This window comes from Marmota flaviventris, chromosome 18, assembly GCF_047511675.1.
Source record: "Marmota flaviventris isolate mMarFla1 chromosome 18, mMarFla1.hap1, whole genome shotgun sequence".
Taxonomy (NCBI): Eukaryota; Metazoa; Chordata; class Mammalia; order Rodentia; family Sciuridae; genus Marmota; species Marmota flaviventris.
In genome coordinates, this window is record NC_092515.1 from 6233995 (window position 1) to 6256025 (window position 22031).

Sequence of the window (22031 nt, forward strand, 5' to 3'; positions counted from 1 at the left end):
ACAGACTTGTAGCTGTGACTGAAAATGCCCACACAGTTTTAACAAATATGTAACAAAACATTTAAAGATAAAACTGTTATTTATTTCTGCTTTTTTTTTTTTTTTTTTGGTACTGGGGATTGAACTCAGGGGCACTCGACCACTGAGCCACATCCCCAGCCCTATTTTGTACTTTAATATTTAGAGATAGGTTCTCACTGAGTTGCTTAGTGCCTCGCCTTTGCTGAGGCTGGCTTTTAACTCACGATCCTCCTGTCTCAGCCTCCCAAGCCACTGGGATCACAGGTGTGTACCACCACACTTGGCTATTTCTACTTTTTTAAAATATTTATTTTTTAGTTGTAGTTGGATACAATACCTTTACTTAATTTATTTATTTTTATGTGCTGCTGAGGGTCGAACCCAGGCCCTCACATGTGCTAGGCGAGTGCTCTACCGCTGAGCCCAACCCCAGCCCCCTATTTCTACTATTAAGTATTTCAGAAAAATAATTTTTTTCCAGTGCTGGGGATGGAACCTCGGGCCTCAAACATGCTAGGCAAGAGCTCTGTCCCCATTCAGAACAAAACAGAACCAGATGTAGAGACACAGCAAAATATGAAGTCTGTGTAATGGGATTTTTTCTCTTGGGAAACTTTTCATAACACATTAGAAATAAACTGCAGGTAGCCCAGTGCCACCTGGTGGAAGAGTTGGCACTGGATGGGATTCCTCCAGCCCCATGCAGGAGCAGGGCCATGTGTGCAATTCCTGGAACCCAGAGAAGGCAGGAGACCCCAGACAATATTTTATCACTGGCCTCACTGCTGGGAAGGGCCTTTGGTGTCACCTGCATCATATGTTCAGTTGGTGACTCACACACACATACATAGGGACGCACATGGACACAGGTGTGCACGTACACAGGTATTCACACAGACATGTAGACAGACGTGTGCACACACAATACAGATGCTGATATGCTCACACCCAGTCATGCACACGCAGACACGGGCAGATACACACGGGTTCCTCGTGCACACCTGGCCGTGGAGACTGCACACAGCATCCCTGGCCTGCAGCAGGTGCTGGGCACCAGCTGTCTCAAGGGAACTTGTTCTGTGACACCGCCTGTGTGCAAGCACCTCAGCACAGGGTCCCCCCACACTGCCTCTCGAGGCCACGTGGTGAGGCACTGAAAGCTTGGGGGAGCCTGGCCAGGTGTCCAGGGAGGGGTTAGACTCTGCCTGGGATGGCCACATCTTACCACCAGGCCTCAGTCTCCCTGTTTATATAACATGGACTCTTCTCCCAGACAATTATTCCTCACAGCTCTACTGGGGGCGTGTGGAGCAGCCCTGCCCAGCACCTGGCTCACTGCAGGAGTTCCATACAGGACAGCTGTCATGGCTGTGGGCAGTGGGAGAAGGTCCCCCCTACCAGAGGTGAAAACCTCAACAGACCAGCCAGGAACTGTCCTCTGACCAGTTGTGCGACCCTGGGCCAGGAGCCCTCTAACCCTTGGTCTCCTCCCGTATAGAACAGGCCTGCTAACAGCCCCTGGCTGCGGCGCTGCAGGGAGCCCAGCCAGGGCAGGAAGCACTGGGGTCTGAGCCGCCCCTCACCCCTGCAGCAGCACAAGAGCTAGAGGTGTCCACCCAGCTCAAGACAAAGCCCGGGCAGAGTTCCGAGCCATGGACAGCGGGCCGTAGTGTTACCTGGAGGAGGGTAGCACTGCAGCAGCCGCAGGAGCTTCACGGACAGCCAGGGCGCGGGCACAAAGTAGTAGGTGTAGTCCTGGAGGTCGGTGGAGGCCGAAGAGACGATCTGCGGGGAGGAGGCCAGGGGTGGGCATAGGCCGGGGTGGGAGTTAGTGATGGGGGCTGTCAGCACCGTGCTCTGGAGCAAGTACTGCCCTCCAGGGGATGCTGAAGGAGTAATGGTTCTACAGAGCAGGAAACTGAGTCCCTTGAGCACATGCTAAGACAGTGGGGCAGGGACCTGCTGGCTCCAGGGGGACAGAAGTCTCTGCTGGTTCCCTTCTGTGACAGTCCCCAGGCTCAGGCATCTCACTCTTGACTCTGAGCCTCCCCTGCCCAGGACTCCTCTACTAGAGCCCGTGCCACACTGGCACTACTCGGGAACCATAACTGGGTCCACACTTCCCTGGGTTCCTGGGCTTGATACAGGGGCAGAATGGAGGAGGCTGGAGGAAGGGCGCAGGGAATGGGTGAAACATCGGATCCTGTGACTTTTTCCTCATGGCGAACTCCTACTCGACTCTGAAAACCCTGTCTCCAGGAAGCACTCTCACAGTGCTCTGAGCCACCTCTATGACAGCATGTGCCCCACCCCGTCTCTGTCTTGTGTCTCTCACAAGGGCCTGGCACAGATGTGTGGTGAATGAATGAAAGAAACAGGAACAGAACGAAAGAGTGGTCTGCGCCTTTGCTCAAAAATCCAGGCCTTGCTGGGCCTGATGGCGCATCCCTGTAATCCCAGTGGCTCAGGAGGCTGAGGTAGGAGGATCACAAGTTCTTGACAAGCCTCAGCAACTTAGCGAGGCCTTAAGCAACTCAGTGAGACCCTTTCTCAAAAAATATAAAAAAGGGCTGGGTGTGGCTGAGGGGTTATGTACCCCTGGTTCAATCCCCAGTAAAAAAAAAAAAGGGGGGGATTGTAGCTCAGTGGTAGAGCGCTCACCTCACATGTGCAAGGCCCTGGGTTCGATCCTCAGCACTATGTAAAAACAAATAAATAAAATAAGGGTATTGTGTCCAACTACAACTAAAAATAAAAATAAATATAAAAAAAAAAATCCAGGCCTCCTCCTATGGGCACAGGGAATATTTTTTTTAGGAAACACTCATATACTTCAAGCATCAATTCAGAACTACCTCCCCCAGGAAGCCCTCCTGGGCTCCTCAGCAGGTTACATGCCTCCACCGGGCACCTCCAATACTCTGAGCTCCCTCCATGATGATACAAGGTACCCCTTATGCACAGTCTGACTGAGTCACCTCCCCTGCCACACGCCCTTCTCCCAGCAGGACAGGGAGCTCTTCGAGGTCTGACAGTCGGACTCATACATGTCCCTAATGTCATGCCACAAAGACCCAGGCACAGAGGAGGCCTTGGGGTCCTTCAAGGACAGAAGCAAAGGTGGTGAGGGGGACAGGAGAGGCACAAGGGAAAAGCAGCATGGTCAGCAGAGGCAGAAGAGGAGGCAGGGGGCGGAAGAGGGGAGGTGGGGGGCAGGGGAGGGGAGGCGGGGGGCATTAGGTGGGCGGCTCTCGCTTGGCAGGCCCCAACGCAGGCCCCATTCTGGGTGCTTTGTCTACAGCAGCTGTGCTATGAGGCAGCACTGCTATTCCCACTGAACCTATGGGGCAACCGAGGCCCAGAGAGGCAACCACTTTGCCCAGCACCACAGAGCCAAGAAGTGGCCACACTGGTCTGAACCCAGATCAGGGCCTAAAATTGTGACCACAGGGCTGGGCTGCCTCTCAGGGAGGAAGGGGGACCAGAGAGCTGTCAGAGGCACAGGACACCTCTGCAGCCAGCACGGAGCCCACACCTACCCGGCTTAGGCGAGACACAGCCAGGGAGACACAGGTCTTGAAGTCGTCAGGGTTCTTCTTGCAGAGGCAGGTGATGAGGCTGACAGCGGCTGTGACCACGCCCTGTGGACAGGGGAGGGGGCCGGTCAGGTCTGGGGAGGGTCCCCCCAGGCTGGGGCCCTGCGGAGGACCTAAGGGCAGAGGCGCCACAGCAGGGTGGGAGGATGTGCACAGGAGGATGTGGAGGAGCGGGGGCTGCACACGTCATTATGTGGGGTTTTCTACAGGGGGGATAAGGAGGCTATGGGGTCAGGGACCACGGCCCACACAGACCTCAGTGTCCGGGTGCCCTGGGAAGGTCCCCGACATCTCTGTGAGGAGTCTGGAGGGCTGGAGACCAGGGAGGGGCTGGGAGCCCTGGGGTGGTGAGGACTGGGGTCTCTGCTGCCAGACAAGTGGTAGGGCTTGCTAGGGGGTCTCTGGGAGTCGGAAACAGGCTGACATTTCCTGAGGGGTTGGGTCAGGGATGGGTGTTAGGTGACAGGGTCATAGGACATGATCCCTGGGTAGCCAGGGGGTGTTGGGATGGAGGTGAGAAGGTTTCTGGACAGTTGGGCGGGTAGTGCGTACTCGGGACACCAGATCAGGGTCTCCAGTGCCTGGGTGGTATCAGGGAAGAGGAGGGGGGCTCAGGCATCCAGGTGGGCTGGGAACAGAGGGGGCTTCAGGGCAGCTGGGAGGGGCCGGGTCTTGGGGCAGTAGCCAGGGCCTCACCATGTGCTGGTCATTGAGCAAGTGTACCACACGGGCCGTCCACTCGCCCATGGGCACCAGGTCAGGTGAGGCCTTGTAGAGCCGCAGCAGACACAGGGCTGCACTCTGCTTCACGCTGTCCATGCTGTCCCTGTGGGGACACAGCACAGGGCAGGTGGGGGAGCGGTCAGTGCAACCTGGGCTCCCCACACTCCTCTCTCCTGCTCCTCCCCTGAGGCTGCCGATGGCCAGCAAGGGATGCAGGAAGCCAGGTGGACAGGGATCCAACCTGCGCTGCCCTCACAGGGACTCAGTTTCTCCATCTGCAAAGCGTCTGCTCCTCAGTGACCTCCTAGGTCCCTGCCAGGACTAAGCAAAGTGCCCAGCCTGGCACTGCACCTTCTTCCATTCACATCTCCAAAGCACCTCCCAAGGCACAGGCACTGCTGCAGGCCCGGTGGACAGTGGGGCCACCTCAGTGCACGTCTGTCCTCCTCAGACTTCCTTCCAGAGGGTGGCCCACTGCACCTTGACACAGAAGAGGTGGGTGGCATTCGGGGTGTGCACAGCACAGAGGCAAGTGGGAGCATGAGGCACAGGGATGATTTTGGAGGAGTCTCTCTGCTCCGACAACAGAGGTACAGAAAACCAAGTCAGGGAGGAAAGACAGAAAAACGTCTGCAGTGCACCGGGGCGCGGCTGTGCTCCCAGCAGCTCAGGAGGCTGAGCGGGGAGGACCACAGTGCTAGGCCAGCCTGAGCAACTTAGCAAAATAAAAGGCTAAAAGGGCTGGGGGTAGCTCAGTGGGAGAGTGCCCCTGGTTCAGTCCCGCGAGGGTGGGCGGAGGGCTGTGTGGGGGGAGAAGCAGGAAGGGCCAGAGGCTGCAGCCCAGTGAGCGATGGAGGGAGCGCTAAAGACCCCAGACAGGCAACGAGGGAGCTGCTGGGGGTGGTGAGCGAGAAGCAGTGGGATCCCAGCCTGACAGCAGCCAGTCACCGCACAGCCCTTCCGCCGTGGTGCGCTCCCCTATGCGGAAGAACTTGTTATTTCATCTTCACGATAAACTAAGAAATAAGTACTATTATGGAGCGTGGATCCCCAGATCTGCCGTTTGCTCAAAGGTCCCTCTGGCTGCCATGTGGAGAAGAGGACGTGGGAGGCGAGAGCAGAAGCAGGGAGGCCAGAGGAGGGCGCACACCCATCTGGGTGGGAAGGCACTCAGACAGCAGGCAGCGATGCAGAGGGCACGGCGGCACGCTGGGGGTCTGCCTTCTGACCCAAGGGACGTGTGTGGTAAGTGGTGACACCGCGACATGAGTGTGGGGGGGCTTGGGCAAGGAGGAGGGCTCTGAGTGGGAACCCAAGTTCAATACTAGAAGGGTACAGACCCCTGGGAAGATGCTGAGTGGATAGGTGGCACTGGAATCCAGAGAGGCCAGGGAGGGCCCAAGCTGTGTGACATCCACAAGTCCATTTCTCTCTCTGAGCCTCCATATTATCCTCTGAAATGTGGGACCCTGTTCCTCACCTATCAATTCCTGTATTAAGCGGAATAATGGTCTCCAAAGGTGCCAACTCCTAATCCCAGCACGTGTGAACATGCTCCCTTACATTCTGAAGGGTTTCGGGGGCAGGGATATGGCTCAGTGGCAGAGCACGTGCCTAGCATGCATGAGGCCCTGGTTCAATCCCCAGCGCTGAAAAAAACAAACGAACGGCTGAGTGCGGTGGCACACTCCTATAATCCCAGCAGCTCAGGAGGTGAGGCAGGACGACCACAAGTTCACTTGATCTTAGCCAAAAGGCCGAGAAACGAAGACGACCACAAGTTCAAAGCCAGCCTCAGAAACAGCAAGGCTCTAAGCAACTTAGTGAGACCCTGTCTTAAAAGAACAAGGGCCGGGGATGTGGCTCAGGGTAACGCACCCTTGGGTTCAAGTCCAAGTATCAATAAATGAATAAATGGATGGATGGGTGGGTGAATAACAGGGGACGTGGAAGATGTGACTAAGAACCCTGAGACAGGGAGGGGATCCTGGATTCTGCGCGTGGGCCCGGTGTCATCGAGGACCCTTAGAAGAGGGAAAGATGGAGGGTCCGAGTCAGAGAGAGACAAGGCGTGAGGGTGGAAGCAGAGGCCACAGGAGGAGACGCCGCCGCTGGCTCTTTCTACGATTCTGGGGATGAAGCCAGGCCTGGCACGTGCCAGGCGAGCACCGGGCTACAGCCCCACCTGCTGAAGTTGGCTTTAAAGATGGAGGAAGGGGCCAGGAGCCGGGGAATGAGGTGGCCTCTGGAAGCTGGAAAAGGCAGGCAAATGGCTTCTCCCCTGGAGCCTCTGGAAGGATCAGCCCTGCCCTCAGGTTGCTTTCAGCTCAGGGAGGCTGGGACTTCGGACTTCACTCTAGAACTGAGAGAGAATCAGCTCGATTTAAGCCACCACCTCGGGGGCTGACTCTGTGTTGGACTATTACCCAGTCCTGAGCAAGACTAAGAAAATGGTGCTGTTCCAGAAGGTTCTCCAAGGCTCTGGGGTCAGACACACCTGCTGGACATTCTGGCTGTGGTGTGTGATCCGGGGAAAACCACGGACCCTGTGAAGGACAAGCTGGTTTCCTCCGCAGGGAAAGAGGACTCCCGGAAGGACTGAGGGTGAAGAGGGCTGGAATCTAGGAAGCCGGTGTGGCCGAGCACAGGGGAGGTGCTTGGGCCTCTGGGGCCTTCAGTAAAGGGTTTCTCCCCAGAAAGGACCCAACAGGTGGCAGAGGCACACGGCAGAGTCCTAGGAGGGGAGACTGACCCGAGCCAAAGGCTGGGACCAAGCTGCTTCCCCAGATGTGCAGGAGAAAAGTGCACAGCACAACAGCACCCTCCGGGCCCCACGTCTGCAAGGCAGGGAGACGGGCCTCAAGCCTACAGCCAAGGGTGGCCATAGGACTGGCACTCTGAGGAGCTGGGCCACCTCTGGTAAGGGACCACCACCCTGGGGCATTGGGTTAAAACCAGAAGTCAGCTGAAGGTGGGCCCCAGACACCGCGGTCAGTGGTCAGTGGTGCTTCCCACCAGCGGCCGGCTCCACCCCAGCGCTTGCTCTGGGGACTCTGCTCCAAGAGCCTCCCTATGTTAACCGCAGCCTCCAAGGAGGCAGTCCTGCATTTACAGGTCAGGAAGTAAATGCAGTTGAAAGCAAGTAAAGGAGTAAGAGCTACTCATCAATGCTGTGCTGTTTAGGTCAAGTTTCCAGCTAGGGAGGCAGAGCAAATCCAGGGGCAGAAACCTCTGAATTCATGCACACAGGGAAGGAGGGTGGAGAAGCAAGGGATTCTGTGAGGGACGGAAGGGAGAATGTGGCTCACTGATTTCCCTTTTCAAAAAGGTGTTGATACCAAATACCAGCAATTCCCCTCTTAGGCACTGACCCTGGAGAAGGAAGACAAAGGGACACAGACCAAAGGGGTCACAGAGGAGCACATCATCTATAGAAGCCAAAAGGTGCCACCTTTATGATGCACAGATAAGATACTCTCTTGCTGTGGAGTATTACTTGGCCTGAAAAAGGAACAGATGTTGGCATAGGTGCCACCTGGGTGAAGCACATGATGCCGAGAGGATGATGCCAGGCAGAGGCGCCCTGGTCTGGGACAGGCAAAGCCACGGAGGCAAAAAGACACGGGCTGAAGGGGTGGGAGGATGGGGTGACTGCCAACAGAAAGGGGGTCTCTTGGTAGAGGTGAGGAATTGATGGTTGTGAAGGATGGACAACATCTTAATTATACATGCTAAGATAGGGAATTGTGTCTCAACTTTTTAAAAAGTTTACCCTTAAAAAAAGTTCCTTCAGGGGCTGGGGTTGTGGCTCCGTGGTAGAGCACTTGCCTGTGTGAGGCACAGGGTTCAATTCCCAGCACTGCATGCAAATAAGTAAAATAAAGGTCCACTGACAACTTAAAAAATATTTTTAAAAAAATGAATAAATAACATAAAAATATTGTGTTTATCTATAACCATATATATATATATATATATATATATATATATATATATTTTTTTTTTTTTTTTTTTTTTTTTTTTTTTAAGGTCCTTCGGCACATGCCTGTTATCCCAGTGGCTTGGGAGGTGGAGGCAGGAGGATCACGAGCTCAAAGCCAGCCTCAGTAAAAAAGAGGCACTGAGAAACAGGGAGAACCTGTCTCTAAGTAAAATACAAAATAGGGCTGGGGATGTGGCTCAGTGATCAAGTGCCCCTGGTACCCACCCCCCCCAAAAAAGGAGTTCCTTCACACCCCAGGTGCTGCAAGGCCAAGCTTCTAGTGCCCAGAGGTCAGTGGTGAGCCAGGTTACCCCACCCTAGCCCCTGACCCTGGCAGGACACTGCCCCTTGCTCACACTGGCCTCTGCCCTTCTCAGGTGGCAGGTGACCTGCTGACTGCCTGTCCTTACCTTACAGAAACTACTAGTAGCAGCTGCCACCATCAACCACTCCTTCCTCCACCAAAGCTCCTAGTGTCCTGTGTCACCGCCTGTGCTTCCTCTTCGTCTCCACCCACAGCTCAGCCTTCAGGCCACTTCTCTTTCCTGTCACATCCCCTGCTCCCAGGGACTTCATCCAGGCTGTGACTTTAATTACCATCTATTCCTAGGTTGCCCAGTGCAGTAGCCCCCAGTCACGTGTCACCTCTGAGCACTTAAACTGAGGCTAGTTCAAAAGGAGACGTGATGCATGTGTACACTACATGCCAGGCTCCAAAGACCCAGCAACAAAACAGGATGCCCAGAAAATGGCTCATGAATAATTTTTTTATGTTGATTCAGTGTCAAAATGACATTGTGGATGGATGAGGTTAAACTGAAGTGTTAAAACAGCAGGGCAGGGGTAAGCGCATTGGTGGCTGCCACTCTCTCCCACTCTGGCCCTGACTCCTCAGGCTCCAGCAGCCCATGGACATCTCTATGCAGATGCCCAACCCAACACTGGTGCTCCCAGCTCAAGGCTCCTCCTCTCCCGGGCCAGGCTCTTCCCCAGTCTCTGTCATCCCAATGCCAGTCTGCTATCACCCACCCACCACTTCACCTCCCTCCTCTCCTGTCACTGTTCCAGAGCACACCCCTCTCTAACCACCACACTGCCACAAGGCTGATCCACCCGCCCCAGCTCCAACACAGCCTCGGTGCCTGGCTGTCTCCTGCTTCCCCCACCCACCCGCTGGACTTCCGTCTATGATTTCCTGTGCTACTGGAATTTGGGGATCAGCCTCTTTCATTGATTCTGAAATAGTCTTGGCCATTATCTCCTCAAACAGTGCCTCTGCCACACTCTCCCCTCCTCATTCCAGAATTCCAAATAGCAGTATGTTAACCTCTGTCTTCTAGAACTCTCTTTATGGTGCTAGGGATTGATCCCAAGGGAGCTTTCTACTGCACTACATCCCTAGTCTTTTTTTTTATTTTTTATTTTGAGACAGGGGCTGAGGGTTTCACAAGTTGCTGAGGCTGGCCTTGAACTTGCAATCCTCCGCCTCAGCCTCCCCAGTTGCTGGAATGACAGGTGATTATCACTGTATGTCTACTATGACTCTTATCTTTTTTTTTAATTTTTAATAACTTTATTCTAGGACTGGGGATGTGGCTCAAGTGGTAGCACGCTCGCCTGGCATGCATGCGGCCCGGGTTCGATCCTCAGCACCACATACAAACAAAGATGCTGTGTCCACCGAAAAAACTAAAAAATAAATATTAAAACACTTTCTCTCTCTCTCTCTCTCTCTCTCTCTCTCTCTGTCTCAAAAAAAAATTAAAAAAAAAAAACTTTATTCTATTTATTTATTTAAATTTTATGTGGTGCTGAGGATGGAACCCAGTGCCTCACATGTGCAAGGCAAGCGCTCTGCCACTGAGCCACAACCCCAGTCCCTCTTTTTTATTTTTTTTTAATATTTATTTTTTAGTTGTAGTTGGAAAGAACACCTTTATTTCACTTATTTATTTATTTTTTTATGTGGTGCTGAGATCGAACCCAGGGTCTCGCACGCGCTCTACCACTGAGCCACAACCCCAGCCCCTCTTTTTATTTTTAACAGTGCTGGGGATCAAACACGGATCAAGCACATGCTAGGCAAGCACTCAAACCACTTTACCACTGAGCTATAGCCTCATCCCAACCTCTCTCTCCCTCTCTCTTTTTGTGTGTACTAGTAATTGAACCTAGGGGCACTGTACCACTGAGCTACAGCCAGCCTTTTTAATTTTATTTGAGACAGGGTCTTGCTAAATGCTGAGACTGCCTCAAACTGATGAGCAATTAGTGGCTTATGCTGGAACTGACCTCCTCACACCTCAACACCAGATGAAGCTGGCCCCAGAGTCACTAGCCATTGGGGTACCTCGTGAGATACATGAAGATCTCCCCGTCTCCTGCCACCATGTGACACAACTACTGCCATGGTCTGGGGACACATCTATCAAAGACAGAAAAAAAAAAAGGCATCCTCCTGCCTCAGCCTCCCAAGTCACTGGGATTATAGGCATGCAGCACTACCTAGCTCCAATTTCTTTCTTTTTTTTTTTTTTGTAGTGCTGGGGATTGAACCCAGGGCCTTGTGCATGCAAGGCAAGCACTCTACCTCAGCTTCAATTTCTTTTTAAAAAATCTCTATTTTGAATTGTAATGGATTCTGCTGTCATATGTAAATAAAAAAACATATACAACCAGAGATATGAAAAATTGTGCTCTATATGTATAATAAGACTTGTAATGCTTCCTGCTGTCATAAATAAAAAATCAATCAATCAATCAATCTCCGTTTCAGCTACATGCAATGGCACACACCTGTAATCCCAGCAACTTGGGGAGCTGAGGCAAGAGGATCACAAGTTCAAGGTTAGCCTCAGCAAATTGGCAAAACCCTCGGCTACTGAGAAAGACTTTATCTCAAAATAAAAGTAAAAAGAACTGGGAATATAGCTCAGTGGTAAAGTGCCTCTGCTGGATTCAATCCCCAGTATGTATGTATGTACATATGTGTATAAAAAGTAAAAATAAATCTCCATCTCTTGATTTTTCTGGGCTATATTCTGATTACTTTAAATCCTTAGTTTTACTCTCTGTTCACTAATTCTTGCTTTGGTTACATCTGCTCTGCTGTTAAACTGGATCACTTATTTTAATGACATTTTTCATTTCTTTTTAAATCTGCTTAGTACTTAGTTCTCTCAATTTCTTGAAACACATTAAGCATATTTATGTTCCTTTCTGGTATTATTTTCTAGTTTTACTGTAGTGTTCTCTTTCACGGTGTCTCATGTCCTGTGTTTGGTGATTTTGTGAATGTGAGCTACTCATGTGACCTGGAGCTTCATCTGTGGAAATCCCTGAGGCCTGGGCTGAAGATAGGATCACTTTAAACTAAAAGTTAACTAAGGGATGTTTGGACTACCAAGGTCATACAAAATCAGGCTAAAAGCCAGTCTCAGGGATGCTCTGGGCCAAGGTTTGAGACAGGTAATTTTACACACAGTCCCCAAGGGGATTTATTTCTAGGTCACTCTCACTTTGAAGTGTGGCCTTCTGGAGTCTCCTCTTGGACAAGTTTGGTCCAGGAGGCTGCAGGGTCCTCAAACCAACACTCAGACCAGCGAAATCTGGCTTTTGCACTCTGTTCATCCCCCTGTGCACTGGGTCTTATATGTCCCTTATTTTCTGGCTACTTCATGGATCTATTAAAGAATATTCTTGGGGGCTGGGGTTGTGGCTCAGTGGTAGAGCGCTCGCCTAGCACACGTGAGGCACTGGGGTCGATCCGCAGCACCATATTACAAAAAAACGAAATAAAGATATTGTGTCCACCTACAACTAAAAAATAAATATTAAAAAAAGAATATTTTCTTCTGGGTGCAATAGCACATGCCTGTAACCCAAGCAACTCCAGAAGCAGAAGGATCATAAGTTTGAAGCCAGCCTCAGAAATTTAGTGAAGCCCTAAGCAACTTACTGAGATTCTGTCTTAAAAGTTGGGTGGGGGTGGGGGGTGCTAGGAATGTAGCTCAGAGGCAGAATACTCCTGGTTCAATCCCTAGCATGCAAAAGGGAGCACACATAGATAGATAGATGCCACTTCCTCAAGGAAGCCCTCCCTGATCCCCCGCTGTTAGACACATTTATATGCCCCTGCACCCCACAGCTTGAGAGATGAATACCACATTTCATTCTGCAACGATTTCACCAATATTCATCTCCACTCTGGCCTATGAAACTGGGAAAGCAGTGACCATGTTCTGGTCACGTTATTATCAATCACCCATCAGTATGGTGCCTGGCACAAAGTAGTTGTTCAATACACGTTTCTTAAATCAATGGAGAAGCAACAGAAGTAAGATTATAACCATTTTTATACTAGATGCTAAAGCTCCATATATCAAAGAGAAAGCCCCGTGGTTCTGTGGAGAAGCCACCTCATACCTTCCAGTCAGCTTGGTGGGAGAAGAGATAATCACAGGGGTACTGCTGGAACCTCTGAGGTTCCAGCCTAGTGGTGGTCCACAGCCTGGCTGGGAGACCTCAGACAGGTTTCACAACTTCCTTGGCTGCACCTCATGGCCCCCAGCCCTCCTCCCCCATGGATCCTCAGTGCCTTACCCAGCCACCAGGATGCGGGGGATGTCAGCAGCGAAGGCTTCGCCCATCTCACGACTGCCCACGTTGGCGATGCAGTGCAGGGCCAGGCACATGAAGGTGGGGTTGCGGCTGGCCAGGTCATTCTTGATGGCGTTGTTGATGAGCCGGATCAGCTCAGAGTTAGAGTTCACCAGCACAGAGATGAACAGGTAACCCTGGGCCGGGAGGAAAATGAAAGGTTGGGAACCTTGTGACCAAGTGGCCCTAGAGCCAACCCTCAGATCCTGGAACTGTACTTCCAGCCCCTCCTCCCTCAGACTCAGGGGTCCAGACCCTGCCCTCCTCCCCCGACTCACTATCTGCTTCTCTGTGTACTTATTGGAGCTCAGCAGGTTCACAGCTTCCATGTGTCCAAAGTCAATGTCATGGCCAAGCAGGAAGATGAAGAGCAATTTGCATACATATTTTTTCTTACTGTAGCCATCCAAGGCCTTGTCCCCTGGGGCAGAGGAAGGAGTAAAGGAGAGCTAACAGTGAGGATCTCAGGACAAGTCCCCACACTCCAGCTCCCAGCTCCTTCCTCCCTCACAGCCAAGAGGTCTGGGGTCCCAACCTACCTTTGAACTTGGAGCGGATGTTGGCCAGTTCCTTGTTGATCCTCTTAATCTCAGCCTCTTTGCTCTTACCTGGAGAGAGGACAAGGAGGCTGGTTAGGGCAGAGTTTGGCCACCTGCCCTCACTTCTCTTGCTTCTCTGGCCTCTGGGCTATAAGGACCAAATCTCTGCCTAGGGGTCTCTACCTCAGAGGTTTGGGGGGAATGGAGGCTGGCTGATCACCCCGCTGGGCAGCTGTGACTGCCACCCTCTCTTCCTCCTGCTGTCGCCCCTGCAACGTGGGGCTCCCTGGTTGGCCTCTCAGGTTCTGAATGCCCGATGGCAGCTCCCCTTCCGATGCTAGCACTGACAGGTCCCAGAGTGGCACCCAACAGACACATGACAGAGAGCTTAGCCACCCTGCAGCAGTCCCACAGCCCTGAATCAGAGGGGCCTCCTGGAGGAGGGCAATCTGAAGTGGGGCTTGTGGGAGCGTCTCCAGGAGTTGGGAGTGGGGCGAGGCAGAATTTCTAGAGAAGAATGGCACATGTGCTCACTCGCTCCTTCCTTCCTTCATTCATTCACACCTGAGCCGCCTGGGGGCCAGGCATAGGTGGCCCAGATACGGGTCAGAGCAGGTTTCTGCCCTTTAAATAACCAGAGGTTTACAGAGCGCCTGCTCATTAAAATGTTAAAATATCAGGCTGGGGTGTAGCTCAGTGGTGGAGTGCTGGCCTAGCATGAATAAGACCCTGAGTTCAATCTCCAGCACCACAAAATAAATAAATAAGTAAAAATAAAGTTACAATATTCATTACATGTTGAAATGATACTATTTCAAATGCATGGGTTACAGAAACAGTATTAAAGTTAATTTTTCCCCCTTCTTTCTAATGAACACAGGGCTACTGGGGAAGACATACAGGTCATGGCTATCTGCACCCGCCTCTGTCTCCCAGGCCAGCCTCAAGGGCAGCGGCTCCATGTGCCAAGGGGCAGTAAAGTCCATCAAAAGGTGAATGATGAGCAGGGCGCAGTGACTACACCTCAGGAGGCTGAGGCAGGAGGATCACAAGCTCAAGGCCAGCCTGGGCAACTCTTTGAGACCAAGTTGTAAAATAAAAATTTAAAAAAAGAGCTGGGGATGTAGCTTAGTGGTAAAGCACCACTGGATTCAATCCCCAGTAAAAGAAAAAAGATGTGAATGATGGGTCTTGGGAAGTGCAGTGTGGTGATCCGCTCCCCACCCTTGAGAAAGGGTGGATGGGCCAGTGCGGTGTGGGCTTGGCTCAGCTCAGGGGGCTGAGGCAGGAGGACTGTGAGTTCAAAGCCAGCCTCAGCAATGGCGAGATGCTAAGCAACTCAGTGAGACCCTGTCTCTAAATAAAATACAAAATAGGGCTGGGGATGTGGCTCAGTGGTTGAGTGCCCCCGAGTTCAATTCCCAGTACCCTCCCCTCACCACCAAAAACATGGGTAGATGGCTGGGACCAGGCTGAGAGTTCTCTGGGGTCCAATCGATAAAACCACTACTTCACCACGAGCCTCATGCAGCCTATGTCACCTCAGAGGCCACCTGATTCTTTTAACTTATTAATTATAAGTTTCCTGTAGTCTCACAGGCCAGACTGGAATAGGATGACGCCAGGAGCCCTGGTCTAGGCAGGGGCCCTGGGCAGTCCTGGCCCGGGAGGGCGAGCATGCAACATGTCAGTCAACCTAAGTGAGACATACAGGGACAGAAGCTGCCCAGGCGCGGCCTGGGGCCTGGGTGGAAGCTTCCAGGGGAGAGGACATTTGAGGAGGGCCTTGAAAGATGAGGAGGGCTCCGCAGCAGTCACCAGAGGGGCACGGGACAGATCCTGGCAGGGTGTGCCAACAAGGGTGGCCAGAGTTAGCAACACCTCCCTCGGGGCAGGACAGAGCAGGTGACAGAGGAGGCACACTGGTCACTATTCCTGCCTCAAGTATGACCACACATCCACTTTGATGGCTTGCCTGAAAATTATTCTGTAGGGGCAAGAAAATCGACACGTGTTATCGATGGGCCACACAGCATAAGATGCTTAGACTCTGCCACCTGGAGACTGGCACAGCAGGAGTGTCCCAAGTTAAGCCCTCTCTGGCTTGTGTCAAAACCACTTTAAAAAGCTTCTCAAGGGGGGCTGGGGCTGGGGCTCAGTGGTAGACACCTGCCTCACACATGTGAGACACTGGGTTCGATCCTCAGCGCCACATAAAAAATAAATAAATAAAGATAATGTGTCCATCTACAACTTAAAAAAGTATATATATTAAGAAAAAAAAGGGCTGGGGTTGTAGCTGAGTGGTTGAGCGTTGCCTCGCATGCGTGAGACATTGGGTTCCATCTTCAGCACCATATAAAATAAATTAAAAAAAAAACACAGAATAAATAAATTCCTTAAGTTCATCTAATTAAAGTGGGTTAAATATATCTACAAATATGTGTATGTATGTATAGTCTTTTAATATTCCTCAAGTGATACATACTTTAAAGAAATTCTCCAGAGGCCCTCCAGGACCCCTCAGACACCAAACCCAAGGATCCGCAAGTCCTTCACATGATGGCGCAGAGTATCCTCTGAATGATTTACGTCTTCTCTACCTGACTTAGAATACTTAAGCTGCTGAACAGGCTTTACTGAGATTTGCTCCTGGGCGAGACCCTCCAGTCCAACAGAACAGAGTGGGCCGGGGAATCGCGCCCAGGCTCAGCCAGATTGGAACTGGATTGGGCTTAGGGAGGAAGGGAGGGCTTGGGACAGGAAAGGGAGGTTTTTAGGGTCCCTTGTCCTCCTGGGTTGGTTGGGGGATCTTGCTGAGATCCATGCCCTTCCAGGATTAGTCAGGAGAAGTGGCTGATTGACAGGTGGCTATCACTGCTTGTCTGTGGGTGCCCGGTGCTTTGTTCCCTTCGCCACCTCAAGCCGACCTAACAGTAAATATTACAAAACAGCTGCTAGGCTGCAGTGTTAAGGGAATAGTGACGAGAGAAAAGGCTGTACCTGTTCAGTACCCCGCAATTTCTTTTTCAAATATTTTTGGTCCGCAGCTGGTTGAATCCAGATGAGACACTCATGAACACAGAGGGCCTCTGTGTGTGTGTGATTTTCTTTAAATTGCCCCATCTATTTGGTACCATCTTCTGCATAACTGACATACTTTGCTGTGAAAATAATCTAGAGGAAGCAAAAGCACAAGGCCTCCCAAAGAGAAGACAAGGCCTAGGTACAGATCTAGGGGACCCAGGGACAGCACACTGGGGCTGCTGAGTGACACATGGCAAGATGGGGCTGAACAGAGCTGCAATGGACTAGGCTAAATGACAAGGAAGACTGCCCAGCACCTAGGACCAGCCAGCAACAGGAAATGAGCTCCCCATTGTAAGCAGCATGCAAACATGCCAGGGAGATTTAAGGGATCCTCTCACTCATGAAGAGATCTGTTTTCTCTTTTTGGTACCAGGGATTGACCCGGGGGCGCTTAACCACTGAGAAACATCCCCAGGCCTTTTTTATATTTTATTTAGAGAGAGGGTCTCACTAAGTTCCTGAGGCTGGCTTTGAACTCGAGATCTTTCTCACATGTGTACTGCGCACTGGGAGCCTCTGGCCGGGAGGGGAGGAGACAGGAACAGGGAGCAGTGTTTTGAGGTAAGAACAATGGAGGCTGGGAGGCAGGAATCAAACAGGGGAGGAAGCTTCCGGGTACAGCGGTACAGCTCGAGGGTCAGAAGGGGAGGCTGGAATGGACCCAACGAGCCAGGTGTGCTCTGGGAGGAGGACCAGCATGCACCCCCGCCTGGAGGCAAAGGGGAGGCGGAGGTCCGGAGGCACAGCACTCACATCACCGCACTCGGAGTGAGGACAGAGGGGTGGCCAGAGGCCGGCCAGACTGCGGAGCCTCTGCTCTTCCAGTGGGTGCTGGGGAACCACGGGAGGAGCCTGTGGCTGTCGCTGTGATGGGCTGCAGCAACAAGGAGGCCACCCCGCCGCCACTGGCTGGAGCGGGCAGAGTGGAGGGTGCTGCTGATGCCTGGCGCGGGGCTCCTGGTCAGGGGAGATAAAGCCCAAGCACGCGGGCCACAGCATCTGCGGCATCAGGGTGGGACTGTCACTACCACCAAAGACATCCCAACAAGCTGGCCGCGGCCCTGGAGGAACCAACATGCTCTGAAGGAGGAAACCCGGGCATCCAGCAGCGCAGCACCACGGAGCCCCTGAAGTTCCCGCGGGGAATGGACTCCACGAGGCCCAGCACGAACCTCAAGGGCCCTGGGTTCTGGGAGATGCTTAGACCCTGGTGACATTTTGGCCTTTCCATCCCCAAAATAGAAGCCACCAACAACAAGAGGCTATTGGGCATCTGAAACGTGGCCAATGCAACCAAGGGACTCAATTCCTCATTTTATTTCATTTTAATTTGTTAAAAACTGATCCTAAATTTGATAACTGAAAAAGTGTATCTAGAACCACTTGGGAAATTTGTGAATCTACGTTTTCAACTATACTTTTTAAAAAGTCTTTTTTTTTTTTCTCTAAATGAAGGATTTGTCAGTAACTTTTTTTTAATATTTATTTTTTATTTTTAGGTGGACACAATATCTTTATTTTATTTTTATGTGGTGCTGAAGATCAAACCCAGTGCCTCATGCATGCCAGGCGAGCACTCTACCACTTGAGCCACATCCCCAGCCCAGTAACTTTTTTTTAATATACCTTTATTTTGTTTATTTTTATGTGGTGCTGAGGATCAAACCCAGTGCCTCACATGTGCAAGGCGAGCACTCCATTGCTGAGTCACAGCCCCAGCCCCAAGAAATCTTAATCCAAAGAAATTGATTCTGTTGTGACTACAGGTCCCCAAGTGAGATTCACTGTGAGTATGAAATACACACTAGATTTTGAAGACTTAGTATAAGAAAGGAACATAAACCACAATCAGTAAATCTAGGGTTGGAAGTGAAGCTCAGTGGTATTATGCTTGCTTAGTTAGCATATACAGGGCCTTGGGTTTGATCCCCGGTACAAAAAAATAATAATAAAAACTAATAAGCTAGGGATGAAGCTCAGTGGTAGAGTGCTTGCCCGGCATGCACAGGCCCTGAGTTCAATCCTCAGCACTGCAAAATAAGTAAAATAAAATAAAATAAATTGATCCTAGATAGGCACGGTGGCACACGCCTGTAATCCCAGTGGCTCAGGAGGCTGAGACAGGAAGATCGTGAATTCAAAGCCAGCCTCAGCAAAAGCAAGATGCTAAGAAACTCAGTGAGTCCCTGTCTCCAAATAATACAAAATAGGGCTGGGGATGGGGCTCAGTGGCCGAGTGCTCCTGAGTTCAATCCCTGGTACATAAAATAAATAAATAGATCCCATGTTGAAACAATATTTGGATAAATTTCATTGGGAGTTTTGATTTTTAAACGTGGTGAGAAAACTTAAAACATACATGTGGCTTGCATTACAGTTCTGGATCACACATTGCTCACATTGTCAACGAAGTGGCCATCCCTGAGTGAGGAAATATATTCTCCTTAAACAAGGCCGCGCCCTGTCACTCCCTGCCTAAATCACCAGAGCCTGCATAAGCCGAGGCTCAAAGTGTGAGGATGCTGAGGGTGCTGATGTGCAGACCCTCCCCTCCAGAACATGGACACCAGCGCCCTGACAGCAGGGATGTATGTGCTCCCTCTGTCCTGGCATGTCCTCAGGGTCTACGCCGCTTGGCACAGACGAGGTGCTGAACTCTGATCTGTGGACCAAGGCCATGAGACAACACCCAGACGGTGGGGGCGGTGGGGGTTGGGGATCAGACTCAGATCTCTCTAGTTCCTTGAAGTGCAGACCTGGGGTTGGGTCACCCCAAAGGCTCACTAATGCTGAAGCACCATCAAAGTGGCACTTAGTATCTCTCTGCCCTCTCCACAGTGGCCAGGGGAGCCTGTGAAAACTTGAATGAGCTCTCATGCCCTCCATGTTCCAAACCCCTCTGCAGGGCTCCCAGGGGTTCAACATAAAAATAAAGTCCTCTCCATGGCCCATAAGGGCCTGCACCATCTGCACTGGTCCCTCTGTGGCCAAATGTCCTGTCCTGCCCCACTGCCTCTTTCTCCTTGTCTGAGCTCTTTCTATACCCAGGCACAATCCAGCCTCCGATTTTGCACAGATTTAGGCCTGCCTGACTCACCTACCAAGCTGATTCCCTGCTCTAAGACCACCCTTTCACCCAGACTCTGACCAGCCCAGATAAGAACAGGGTACCCAAATTCAGCTCTGCTCCAGCTTAGTCTCCTCCCAACACCTACTGCTACCTATCTGGACACCTCAGAGTTACTCGAATACTCGTCCACCTCCGTCCTCCGGTGTGAGCACCACTGCGCCAGGGCCTCTGTAGCTGCTGGAACCCATCCCCAAACCCGTGCCTGGCACCAGCTGGTGCTCAGTGAAGGCTGGTTCTTGAAGCCTCCCAAGGGCCAGGACTGCAGAGGGCAGAACTGGGGACCCGGGGAGGGGGGTGGGTGAGACCAGGTCCTGAGCTCCAGAGTCAGGAGAGATGTCACAACACAATGGATCACGACCGGGCTCTGCCTCACAGAGGAGCTCAGGACACGGTGGCATCAGCACTCTACTCGGGTCACTCGCTTGACACTCAGCAAACTCCCCCGGCCCCTCCAGAGCCAGACTCTGCTCTGGGGAAAGTGGGGCCCTGGATAGGAGGCGGCCGCACCCTGGCCCCAGGAGCTCCCTGTCAGATAAAGGACTTCAGCTGATTCCCGCTCAAGGCAGGACAGAACCACGCCCTCAGGCTGGGCCGGCCTCAATCTCTCCCTCTTATCAGCAGAACAAGTCTTCCCTCCTCTCCTCAAAGCCGGCCTTTCAGCCCTCCAGAGCCCAGGACGCCCGCCCTCAGGATGGCTCTGCGCTCTTCCTCCTGCTCCTCTTCTTCCTGCTCCCCAACCTCAGGATGGCTCCATGCTCTTCCTCCTGCTCCCTTACTCCTAGTCCTTTCTCCTCCATCACACCTGCTTCAGACTTCCCCACTCCCCTGTGCCCTCCAAGAGAAACACCAGCCTAGCCTCTGCCCATCTCCCCAAAGTCAAAGCTATCCCCTCTCTGTACCAGCTCCACAGGCCTTTCCTCACAGTCTCAAATGGACCTCAGGACCTTTGCACTTGCCACCTCTGCTTTCACAGCTCTTCTCCACTGCCCTTAGCCTGGCTCATTCCTCCACATCCTGCCTACGTGGCTTTCAGTGTCTTGCAAAGCAAGTCCTGGCCTGAGCCCTGCAATCCATCAGAGTCCCGGCTTCTCAACACTGTGGCCTTCTCCTTCTCCCTGATGGGGTTATAACAGTTGCAGTCGCAGATGTTCTTCATTTTTTTTGGCCCTGGGGATTGAACCCAGGGGCATCAACCACACCACTGAGCCACATCCCCAGCCCTTCTTATATTTCATTTAGAGACAAGGTCTTGCTAAGTTGCTGAGGTTAGCTTTAAACTCATGATCCTCCTGCCTCAGACTCCTGATCTGCTGGGATCTCCACTTTGTAACTTATTTAACTTTATTTTTGCACTACTGGGGTTTGAACCTAGGGGCACTCTACCTCTGAATTTCAAATGCTGTCCTTTTTATTTTTCATTTTGAGTCAGGGTCTTGCTAAGTTAGTTGCCCAAGTGGGCTCTGAACTTATGGTCACCCTGCCTCAGCCTCCTAGGTAGCTGGGATCACAGGCGTGGGCCACCACACCCAGATGTTTCCCACTTTTTAGAAAACTGAGATATAATTCACATCCCACAAAATCCGCCCATGTCTACTGTGAAATTCAGTAGTCTTTGTATATTCACAATGTCGTGCAAACATCACCACTAATTCCAGAACTTTTCATTAACCCTAAGACTGTACTCAGGAGCTGTCACTCTCTACCACACCCCTGCCACCGTGCTGGGCAGTCACCAATCTTCTTTCTTTTTTTGGTACAGGGGATTAAACTCAAGGGCACTTGGCCACTGAGCCCCATCCCCAGCCCTATTTTGTATTTTATTTAGAGACAGGGTGGGTCTCACTGAGCAGCTCAGCACCTCGCTGTTGCTGAGGCTGGCTTGAACTCACAATCCCCATGCCTCAGTCTCCCAAGCAGCGGGGATTACAGGTGTGCGCCACCAAGCCCAGCTCCTTCTTTATGTCTCTATGGACTTCCTATTCAGGACATTTCACCTACAGGGAGTCACACACTGTATGGCCTTCTGCTTCTGGCTTCCTCCACTTGGCTAAATCATGAAGGCCCACCTGTGCTGTGTCATGTCAGTGCTGTGTTCCTTTATATGGCTCAGTAATATTCCACAGTGGAGACAGGCCACCTTTTGTCTATCTGTTCATCAGCTGCTGGACATTTGGGTTGCTTCCACTTTTTGGCAATCAGGAATCATGCCATGAGCATCCATGCATGAGTCTGTGAGGACAGCTGCCATCTGTTCACAGCATCTTCTCCCATGGGACTGGTAGCTTCACAGG

The 22031-nt window shown here is 51.7% G+C and overlaps 1 protein-coding gene across 1 annotated transcript in view; it reads right to left on the bottom strand.

The window, feature by feature from the left end:
- Ap2a1 (adaptor related protein complex 2 subunit alpha 1) overlaps window positions 1-22031 on the bottom strand; it is a 33684-nt gene that overhangs the window by 8641 nt on the left and 3012 nt on the right. The window contains exons 2-7 of the mRNA XM_071604658.1: window positions 13521-13589; window positions 13260-13402; window positions 12925-13118; window positions 4314-4443; window positions 3561-3662; window positions 1698-1806 (exon numbers count right to left, since the gene is read on the bottom strand). Coding sequence (XP_071460759.1) covers window positions 1698-1806; window positions 3561-3662; window positions 4314-4443; window positions 12925-13118; window positions 13260-13402; window positions 13521-13589 — 747 coding nt within the window. The remainder of the gene's footprint in view (window positions 1-1697; window positions 1807-3560; window positions 3663-4313; window positions 4444-12924; window positions 13119-13259; window positions 13403-13520; window positions 13590-22031) is intronic.